The sequence below is a fragment of the Echinops telfairi genome, unplaced genomic scaffold (assembly GCF_000313985.2).
Source record: "Echinops telfairi isolate 266 unplaced genomic scaffold, ASM31398v2 ScPeMD7_18;HRSCAF=68, whole genome shotgun sequence".
NCBI lineage: Eukaryota > Metazoa > Chordata > Mammalia > Afrosoricida > Tenrecidae > Echinops > Echinops telfairi.
The window spans coordinates 10065602-10077038 of record NW_022103915.1 but is presented as its reverse complement, the minus strand read 5'-3'; the positions used below and the strand labels follow the sequence as shown (position 1 = coordinate 10077038).

The window sequence follows — 11437 nt, the reverse complement described above, 5'->3', positions numbered from 1 at the left end:
AGGAAGGGAGGGAGGAAGGAAGGGAGGGAGGGAGGGAGGAAGGGAGGGAGGGAGGGAGGAAAGTAGGCAGGAAGGACAAGACGCTCCTTCCTTGGAGCATCCAGTCTCCCAGGACTCTCTGTGTTCTCTTTCGGGTAAGAGAATTGGCTTGCAGCGGGAGCTGGGAATCATAGCAAGAGGGAGGTGGCAATCACAGCTCACCTTTGAAGAAGATGAAGTTCAGGAGAGCCACGAGTGTGTCCTGAGAGAAGGCTTGCAAGCTGTTGGAAACCAGCCCGTACGTTTGCTTTCTGACGTATTCGTTGAGCTCCTTCCCCATCGCTGTGGAATCTGAGAAGTTGGCCAAGAAAGCGTAGGCACTATACAGCTCCTTGGCACTGTCCAGAAATCTCTGCTGAGGTTTGAGTTGTTTGTCCAGGAAAAGGGAGGTGCCGAGTTTCAGTTCAAGTTTGGGGCTGGGCAGGCCCAGGCTGTGGAGGAGGCTCTGGAAGCCACGGTGGAGATCGGCTTCCGGTGTCTCCGTGAGGTTGAAGCCCAGGCCCTCCAGAACCTGAGTTGAGGTGTTAGCTTGGGTCCCAAGAGAGAGCAGAGCCAGGGTGGTGGAGATGCTCACTGGAGAGAAGAAGATGTTTCCAGGGCTCTCTGCTGCCAGCTGCTTATATAAACGCAGACCAAAATTGGTGATGGTGGGTGTGATCGTCTGGTAGGCTGGGACAGGCTCTGAGAGCGGGCCACTGGGTCCTCGAGGAACCTCCAGCCTCTTATCTCCATGTTCAGAAAAGTGCTGGCAGTGAACGCAGGCCAGGGCCCCTGTTCCTAGCAGCCAAAGCCAAGCTGGCCCCATCCTCTGAAAACAAGAGGGCAAACATGGCATTCTCCTGCAGAAATACTCTATGATTCCCCACTACCAACACGAAACATCCCACCATCCGTCGTGTGCCCACAGGGGTGCCATGGGTGGGGAACTTGCAGAGGACAAAGTGGTGCGTGAGCGGTAGGACTCCGGACCCTTTCCCCAAAGCTTCACTTAAATCTTCACCCCTTTTTCAGCGTAGCGTGTTGATAAGCACACAAGATATGGCTGAGTAAAAGATTCTGGGTGGGTACAACCTCCTTGCATTGGTTTTTCCCTCTTTCCCATCTATCTTTACTTCTATCTCCCTCCCTTCTGATTATCCTCCCTCCCCTTCTTCCCTACAGGAAGGCATGACCATGGAGAGGCATGGTCAGCTCTATTTAATAAATGGGAAACAGGAGTGTTGCCAGAGGAAATCACTTGCTCCTCCCACTCCTCATTAGTTCATCTTCATTTCCTATCATTCCTCCCCAGCTCATTCCATTTCAAGGATCTATCCGGTCCAGGGACCACAGGAAGCCCTCGATACACAGTGGCAGAAGGAGGTGAACATACTCTCTTGACCTCATGGTCACGGAACTTAGAGTGCAGTTGAGAATGACACTCAACAGCTCAATAAGCTGCAACATGGGGAGGATGCTAAGGAGCAAACTTAGGGCACCATGATGGCGAATGACGCCGGGCTCTCTTCCGGCTAGGTGTGGTCATGTGATGATGCTCTGGATAACTAGGAAGCAGGGTGAAGGGCACCAGTTCAAGAGGGAGGAGTGCCATCCTGCCTGTGGAGGGAGGCTGTGATGGTTGGCCACTGGCCGTGCCATGCTGATGAGGGACAAAGGAGTGGCAAAGTGTAGGGCTGTTGGGGCTCGGGAGTCGTAAGAGCCATGGCTCTGTCTCCATCCACTCTCTGTTCATGGACTAGCTCTTGTCACAGACAGTGATGGAAAACTGAATCCCAATGGACACAGGGGCTTGTTTCTTCAGCTAGTAAAAGTATGAGAAGGGATTGGTGTCCTCCTTGAGGGGTGGGAGGGAGCACAGAAGGCTTGGCTTCAGGCCACACATGTAGCTCTGGCTCTTGTGGGGGCAGTGTCTACTCTCCTGCTCTGCCCTCGTTGCCTTGCCCCATATCCCCGTGGCCTCCCAGGGACACAGCCACTTGGCCACAGAACCCTTTCTGACAATGATGTCCCCCTGCCCCTTTCAAAACTGGCCCTTTCCCTGTGCCACCTCCAGTCTCAGGCCACACTGACCTGTCGTCAGTATGTCCCAGTGACCATGGTGACTTCCCCGCTACCTTTTGCACTCGCTGCCCAGACTAGGGACCTTGGGATCAATCGAAGCCTTCTGGGAGAGATCTCATCCGTGGGTGCCCTGGGCTTATGGCTCCTGGTGCCCTCCACACTCCGCCAACCCACAAGGCAAGCTGTCACGAGGGACAGATGCCGCCCATGCTCTGTGATGTTGGTCAAAGTGCAGGGGTGATGTCCCAAGGCCACACACATCACCCCAGCCCAAGCCTGGAGGAGGAGCTCCTGCCCGGAGGAGGAGCACACCTGCTTTCTTTGGAAGAGGGATGTCGGAGCTGCAGAAGTGGGTTCAAGATGGACTTGTTCCTGGGTGAAATGCAAAAGGAGGCTGTGATGAAGCGAGTGCTTTGGGGTTCATTCTGTTTATTCCGTTGAACTCACCACCATGGTCCACCTGACCGCATCCCTAAGATTCCCAACCTTGCAGAAACAGGAATGAGCTGATTCCCCAAAGTAGGATGGAACTGTAAGTCCAGGACCTTGGAGGAGAATCAAGATTCTGCGGATAATTCACTACGCTGCCAGACCTCATCTAACTCAGGGTTCTCATTTCAAATGCAGGTGACCATATCTACTTGGTGGGGGCCCCTGTGATATATAACAACACGTGTGATATGTGTGTATTTTGTCCACAAGGCCCGGTGTAATTACACCCGTTTGTTTCTTTATTTCTTTTTCAGAAAGATCCCAGGGGAAGCTGATGGTCTCTGTTGACTCTTGTACCATCTCGCCTTTGCTAGGGATGTGTCTCTTGAGGCACATGAGTCGGAGCTGACTCAATGGCACCGAGCCTCCACCACAACCACCACGACACACGCGTAGGTCTCTCCGTGTGCCATGCTCTAGTGTTGCCCCGTTGCTTCTGACTCGCACAAACTCAATAGGGAAGAGCTGCCCCGTAGGGTTTCCAAAGGCGGAAATCTCAATGGAAATCGGCTGCCACCTTGAGCCAGGTCTATGAGAGAGTGTGTATCAGTGGTCCTCAACCAGAAGTGTTTGTCAGCACACACACACACACACACACACACACACACACACACACACACACGTGGGGAGGAGGGGAGAGGTGGTGGCAGGCGGATCATCTCCATGACTAAACAAGGAAGGGTCTACTGGAGGCTGGTGGGGGACGGCCGGGAAAGCAGAGGAAGACTCCGAGCAGTAACAGGCAAGGGGAAGAAACCTTGCTCAGTGCTCATTGGCCCCCGCTGGAAAATACTGTCACTGTCACTTGATCGGACCCTTCCAAGAACCTTGAGTGGTCCCTAGGGGGTGCAAACAGGGGAATGCCAGCCACTCACCAGAAGGTTGGAGGTTGGAGTGCACCCCAAGGTCATTTGGAGGAAGACCTAGAGATGGACTTCTAAGAAAAATCCACCACTGACCCCATGGAGTGCTCTTCTGCCCTGATACAAGGGCGCCGGAGCCCACTCACCCTCACCTGGCGCTACAAGAGCTCTTGTGGGACCCCCGTTTACAGGCCAGGGAATCTGACTCTTCAGGTCTACACAACACCTGGGGACGAGCAGGATTCGAACCCCAGATCAGGGCTCTTACGCCTGACTTTTTCATGACATCACGCTTCTACCGAGCTGGCTCCCACGCCACCCTTGTTTTTTCTCTGTGCTGGGTCATTCTGCCTGCCTGCCAAATGGGCAGGGATGGCTGGGGTTCTGCTCTCAAAGTCCTGAAGGGCCAACCTTCCCCCCAGAGGTCGCTGGTAGCCTGGAGCTCCTACGTCAGGTCTTGGAAGGGGAGCCTTGGTGTATTTTACCCTGTGAGGACTCACTTCTCCCAACCCAGGTCCCTAAGGCCAGACAGAGAGCGCGCGCGAATCAGCCCCTGCCCCTGCCTATGTCTCAGGCCCCAGGGATGCAGCCGGGTACTCACAGCAGGTCCTCACAGGGTCTTCTCAGGTCTCCAGCAACACATCGCCTTCCAAAACACGGAAATGGCGCTGAATGGTCCCAGCAGTCTGGTCAATATTTGTCAGGTCAATTCCTGGAACCAGTGTGCAGACAAGGACCAGCAAACAGGAAGGATTCCTGCCCCCACCCCATAGCTGCCCTGTCTGCCTGTCCTGCAAACCGAGCTGTGATTCTGATGCTGGTGACATGGAAGAGGTTCCCATGCTCTGGGCAGTTGCATGCTCCACACCTGTATTCTTCATCAATGAACCTCACAATTAAAACGCCGGGGAGGCATGCCATCACTGTAGGCCTGAAGGGTAACAGGAGCTCTGTGAAGTTACTTGCTCAGGAGAGGGGGGACAGGGGGACATCACTGGACGATGGAGCTGACCTTCACCATCAAACTTCACCACCATGGCCGTTACAAGGTTGGGTCGAAAATCAAGGCTCCAGGTCCCACACACAGTGATTTCTTTCTTCCCAACAGACGTGTTTGAACACGTCCCTGCGGCTGCTGGACAGCTGCAGATGAGTCCTCTCTGTCCTGTGCTTCCTCTGTTTCCTCAAGGTGCCTCTGAGGAAAAGGTCCGATCAAGACAGCACCTTCGAGAGGATGGGCTGGGTCAATTAAGTTCAAGGAAGGGAGGTTGGCTTCCAAAGTTGTGGTCATCCTTTTGTTTTTTTTTGAGATTCCCAAGGGGTCATATTCTTCCCCCTCCTCCTCCTGTACCCATCGTTACAGCTTTCCTGCAGGAAACAGAAAAATCCAGATGGAGAGACACCTAGGGTGAGATGTGGAAGGGTTCCCTCATCCCCCAAAGGGAAAGATTCCCCTCCCATATGTCTCTTACCCACCTCAAGGCCCCTGGAACACTGCTGTGGTGCCAGAAGAAGCCAGCTCCTAGCACAATCACTACGGGTTCAGTAGGCACAATTGTACAGCGATAATAAGTAAATATTATAGTAAAATTATAGAGAGCATGAGAGATAAAAGAGATATATAGAAATAAATGGAGTCAGACACATTTTATGGTAGCATTGCTCACCTCAGCCCCGCTTGGCAATTCACGTGGAGAGAGGGGAAGGGAAGGAGGGTAAGGGAACAAGGGAGAGGGGAGTGACCAGGGAGTGAGCAGCAAGGAGCTCAGAGTCAGAGAGATCTATATTGCTGACTCACGCCTATATACCTTTTGGGGGCATGCCAGCTCACTAATTACAGGTAGAGACAGGGAGGGGTTACATTATGGGGTACACAGTAATGAGAGGGTGGTCTAGGGGGTGGTCTCTGGGTCTCCATAGGAACCATTATCAGTAGGGTGCAAACCCCTCCTACAGAAACCAAGCTAATGGCCCCAAGCTTTAGAGAGAAGTAGTCCATTGTCTCCAGCAGCAGGAAGCAGGCCCAGTGCAGTCTGGCAACTGATTGTCCTCAGGGGGGGGGGAATGCATGCGCATCTGACCTCCCCCCACACTGTGGCCCGAGCCTTTCATGGGGCTGAATCACAGTCAGAGTGGAGTCAATCAACCCTCCCCTCCTGAGGCTGATTGACATCACCTAGTGTGCTCTGGGCTGGCTCACCACCACCGGAGGAGCCTTACTACCACGGACCCTCTGACGTGGTCTTGAAGGCTTATCAAAGACACTTCAATCAGAGCATATCCCAAGGATTTAAGATTCTCTCTCGAGAGCCGCGGACAAAGATCAACATGAGGGGAACGTCAGACCGTTGATTTCAGCCTGCCCTGCTACCCCTTCCACCCTCGCTTCTGACGACAGCTTGGAGAACTCCCAGAACTTTAAAAAGAAATCATGGTTTTTGGGTCTCAGGGAGTAAAATAATCCCATTCTTTTCAGGTAATCCGAAATCTCATTTGATCTTGATCAAAACCCCAATCTCCCAGCTGCTTCCGTGCGTCTCCTCTTTCCCTGTATCTCGAGTGTCCAAGAATGTATCCAGGCAGGCCAAGTTGGAGTCAGGAAGGTGGGAGTGGAGGAATTGGGGCTATTTGTCATGATCCTTGACCCTCTTTCACTTTCCACTTTTCTGTTATTGTTTTTTTCCCCCAGGACTACACTGGTTATCAGTGACTAACCCACCTGTATTGGAAGAGTGGCCAGAGTGCTCCCTAGAGGCAGGATGGTAAGACTGCATGCTGTAGACTTTGGACACGTGGTCGGAGACCGGTGCCTGCAGAAGGACATCCTGCTGGGTAAAGTGGGGGGGGCGGTGACAAGGAGGGAGGCCCTAAGGAGCGGCAGGCTCAGGCACTGGAAGAGTTGTGAGGAGAACACAGTGTGGGGTCATGAAGAGACTCCCCCACCCCTTGTCTCCCCCAAGTTATGCCAGACATTCGAGGCTCTTTGCCAGCACATGGTGGGAGGGTAGATGCATACAGCCTCCAGGCTGCTGTCTGGTCTACCACAGGTAGGGCCCGCTCCCTGCAAATGACAATGGGCTACTTCTCCCTAACTGCTCACAGCCATCAGTCTGGTCCCTGTAATTGGGGTTCACACCCTACTGATAATGGTTTCTACAGTGAGTCAGAGAACAGTCAAACTGGCTCAGTGACATCCAAAGTTAGGCTGCCATCCTGAATCTAGGATCCATCCATCTTTGCACACGTATACCCCCAATACCTCCCCTTCCTATTGCGTGGATACCCCTAGATTATCCCCCTCTCATTACTGTAGTACCTATAGCACAACCCCTTCCTGTGACGTATGTCTTTACCTGTAATTAGGGGGCGTGTATGCCCCCCAAAGATACATAAGCCTTGGTTAGCAATAAAGACTCTCCCTTGCCTCCCTCCCTCTCTCTCCCTCGCTCGCTCTTCCTCTCCCCCATCCTCACTCCCCTGTTCCCTTTCCCCTTGTCCTCCTCCCCCTCCCCCCCTCTCCTGCCCTCTGGTCTCCCATCTCCATGTGGACCACCAAGCGGGACTGAGGTGAGCATGCTACCATGAAACGTGTCTGACTCCATTATTTCCATCTCTCCTCTATCTCTCACGCGCTCTATGACTTTATGATAATCTCTCTCTCTCTCAACCATACAATTGTGCCTATCTAACCCACGGTTAGCTGTGGGGGGCTGGCCTTTCCCCCACAACACAGGACCCGAAGGGCTTCGCCGGGTTGTGTCTGGGGCTGTGATGGGTCGGTGCCTGACAACAACGACAACATCATGGAGAAGAGGTTGGGAAGGGGGGTGGGGGTGGCTTTTCTGATAATGCTGCTGTTGGTGCTTCTTTGATTCTTAGCTAATTCCCTGTCGTGGCATAGAGTCTTTGGGGGAGGGAGTGACTTAATTTTATTTTATGGTTTTAACTTTTTAATTGCGATATAGGTGAAGACTTGCAGAGCAGACCGTTTTTTCCATTCACCTGTTTATACACACCTGACTCACCTCGTCCATGGCAGTCCCCTCAACCTACCATCGATCAGCCAGCTTCCTCCCTGCGGTCCTTGTTTGCATGATGCCCTCTTCCCTCGCCCTCTGACCCTCGTCCTATAAGGTAAATGGTGCCCTGTTGACCTGAAGCGGCCCATTATGCTAACACAGAGGAGGAGCTCGGGTCCACATAGTTCTCCTTCTCGCTTCAGGCACTTCTAATGGGCTCCTTCCCACAGCTGTTGGTAAGGGTCCGACCAGCCGGCCACCAGCCAGTTCTTCCGGTCTGAGGGTTGTCAAGACTCCTGTTGGCATGGTCCCTTAGTCCATTGGACTCGTGGTCCCCAGGAGGAGAGACAAACACCTTGGATGGCTGCACACGAGCTTCAGAACCCAGTCACTGATCACCAAATTAGGAGGGAAAGCATCCTCTGTGTGCACTGTGTTGTCCCCGCTGCCTTTGGTGTCTCTCAGGACAATGGTCCGAAGACGTAACCTGCATAGATTCCCCCCCCCCCCCCCCAAGGGACATAGGATGGTAACAGGGACTTATCAGGCAAAAGGGTTCAGAAAAATTTAAACTATTTTGGTGAGGAAAGGCCTGGGATGGCACAGGCACCTGCTCTTTCTTCCAGGGTAGCAAGGGCTGCTCCAGGAGAATTCCTGTAGGAAACTGCCCGTCTACCCAAGAGCTCACACCTCACCTCCTCAGGCTTCTTTGTGCCCCCCAAACTCAAAGAAGGAACCCAGTTTGCGTCCTCTGTGGTGGCCCAAATCGCCACTTTTGACGGGATGTAAATCAAAGAGTTCAGGCTGGCCTGGGGAAGGGCTAGAGATCCAGAAACACCACCTTCGGCAGAAGAGTATGGAGCTCGATGGAGGAGGTGTGGAGCAACAATCGCTTCCCGTTTTGTTTAATACAACTCGCCCTCGTATGCCTCTGTCCCGGCGACGAGCCGTCTGACAAAGGAGTGCAAAACACAAGTCTACTCACCATAGCGTGAACTAACGAGATGCGTTCCTTGACAGATAAAGTTAACAGCAAAAGCAAACATGTGTACATGAAGCCCTGCACAACGCCACTAAGAGAAATGCTTTAAAAAAAAAAGCATTTATTGGGCTTGTGTGAATGTGCGCAGAACACATGGACTGCGTTCAACAGTGCAAACACGTGGACTGAAGGGTCCACAAGGTCGTCGTCGTAGCACTCCTCAGCCTTTCCTCCTGCGTTTGCTGTTTCCGGCCGCCCTCCCTCCGTCTTCTGAGCTTTCCCGGCCTCAGCACAGGCTGTCCCTTTGATCACGGGTGCTGATTGCTCTGAGGAATGCATAGTTTCCATACATCCTCACAGCGGCTCCACACAGCAGGGTCGGCCCAAGCGGACAGGTTCAGCAGAGCTTCCAGACTAAGGACAGACAACCAAGAAGGACCCGGCTCCGCCCTTTGGAGGAAGAAGCCGCTGCAAACCTTATGCACAGCTTGGAAATGCTTCCAAATACTGAAAGCCCAAACAAAGGAAGCAGAACCGTGTCACACCTACTGCCGGCAGATGGGCCCCTCAGGTCCAAAATGTGGCTGAAGGAGAGCTGACCCCCTGAAAGGGAGTTGGCCGTGATGCCTGTAGGAGTGGAGCCTTGGGATCTCCATTTGCTGAAGGGGCAGGGCTCATGGCAAAGAGAAACAGCTGTAAACGTTATGATTGGAACTTAGAATGTGTGAAGCATGCATTTAGGAAAATTAGAAGTTGTCAGAAATGAAATGGAAACACAGGAAGATCTATCCTAGGCATTCTTGAGCTAAAATGGACTGGTATTGACCATTTTGAATCAGAGAATCATATGATTTACTATGATGGGAGGAATGGTGTGATATTTATTGTCAGTAAAGATCTTGATAAATCCATCATGAAGTACAATGCTACCTGGGATCAGATTATATCTACCCACCTTCAAGGACATCCAAACAATGTAACTAGTATTCAAATGTATGCACCAACCACAAAAGCTAGTGACGAAGAAGTTGAAGACTTCTACCAACGACTTCAGTCAGAAATCAAACATGCAGTCAAGATACATGGATAGTTATCGGTGATTGGAATGCAAAAGTTGGAAACAAAGAGGAAGCAACAGTACTTGGAAAATACGGATGCAGTGATAGAAATGAATCTGGAAATTGCAGGATAGAATTTTGCAAAACCTACTACTTGTGCATAGTAAATACCTTTTTCCAACACCACAAAAGGGAACTACACACATGGACATCCCCAGATGGAACACACTGGACTACATCTGTGGGAAGAGACCACGGCAAGGCTCGAAAATCAGAGCAGGGGCTGTCTATGGAGCAGACCCTCTACTGCTCCCCTGCGAATGCAGGATAAAGCTGAAGCAATGCAGACAAGTCCACAGGAGCCCAAACACGACCTTGAGTCGATCCCACCAGAATTTTGAGAACATCTCAAGAACAACTTTGACTCATTGAACACTAATGACAGGAGACCCCATGAGCTGTGGGAGGACATCAAGGCCATCATTCATGAGGAAAGCCAAAGGTCATTAAAAAGGTAGGGGGGAAAGAGTAAAGATCAAAGCGGGGGTCAGAATTGACTCTGAAGCGTGTTATTAATCATAGAGCAGCTACGGCAAATGGAAGAAAGAATGACGTCAAGGAGCAAAATATAAATTCTCAAAGGGCAGCTTGAGAAGACAAAGCCAAGTCTGATGACCAAATGTGCAAAGACCTAGAATCAGAAAACCCACAGGGGAGAGTCTGCTTAGTTTACCTGAAACTAAAAGACCTCAAGAAAAAACCCAAGCCTCGGATTGCAATTCTGAAAGGTCCTACAAGTAAAATATTGAATGATGCATGAAGCATCGAGAGAAATTTGAAAGGATACACAGAGTCACTGTACCGGAGAGAACTAGTCGACAGTCCACCACCTCAAAAGGTAGCATATGAGCAAGACCAGTGGTTCTGAAGTAAGAAGTTCAAGCTGCGCTGAATGCATTAGTCAAAAACGAGGCTCCAGGAATTGTCGACGTACCCATTGACATGTTTCAGAGAGCTGAAGAAGCACTGGAAGCACTCACTCGTCTGTGCTGGGATATTTGAAAGACAGCTACCTGGCCAACTGACTGGAAGACTTGATTTGGAAAAGATCCATTCCAAATAAAGGTGACCCAACAAAATGCTCAAACTATAGAGTGATATTGTTGATATCACACGCCAGTAAAATTTTGCTTAAAGATCATCCAACAATGGTTCCAGCAACACATTGCCAGGGAACTACCGGAAGTTCAGGGTTATTCAGAAGAGGACGTGGAACAAGGGGTAACATTGCTGATGTCAGATGGGTCTTGGCTGAAGGCAGAGAACACCAGAAAGATGTTTACTTGAGTTTCGTTGACTATGCCAAGGCATTCCACTATGTGGGCCATAAAAACTGGCCGATAACCTTGAGAAGAATGGGAATTCCAGAGCACTTCATTGTGCTCATTCGGAATTCATCCATCTATCAAGAGGAAGTTTGCCAGTAGAATAAGGGCATATTGCATGGTTTAAAATCGGGAAAGGAGTGCATCAGGGTTGTATCCTTTCACCATATTGGTTCAATCTATACGCTGAGCAAATAATCAGAGCAGCTGGATTATATGAAGAAGGGTGGGGCATCAGGATTAGAGGAAGGTTTATTAACAACCTGCGGTTAGCATAGGACAGAGCCTTGCTTGCTGAAAGTGAGGAGGGCTTGAAGCAGCTGTTGAGGAAGATCAAGAATTATACCCTTCAGTATGGATTAGCACTCAATGTAAAGAAGACCCAAATCCCTCAGAGCTATGCAAATAGGTAACATCATGATAAACGAAGAAAAGATTGAAGTTGTCAAGGGCTTTGTCTTACTTGGATCAGGGCAAGATATGACAAAATAATAATTTATAAATTATCAAGGGCTCATGAGGGAGGGGGGAGCAGGGA

At 51.0% G+C, this 11437-nt stretch overlaps 1 protein-coding gene across 1 annotated transcript in view; it reads right to left on the bottom strand.

The window, feature by feature from the left end:
• The window catches only part of SERPINA11 (serpin family A member 11), a 15370-nt gene extending 11239 nt beyond the window's left edge, over positions 1–4131 (bottom strand). Inside the window, exons 1-2 of the mRNA XM_013003744.2 lie at positions 4057–4131; positions 202–847 (exon numbers count right to left, since the gene is read on the bottom strand). Coding sequence (XP_012859198.1) covers positions 202–844 — 643 coding nt within the window. The 5' untranslated portion in view covers positions 845–847; positions 4057–4131. The remainder of the gene's footprint in view (positions 1–201; positions 848–4056) is intronic.
• Between the last annotated feature and the right edge of the window lie 7306 nt (positions 4132–11437).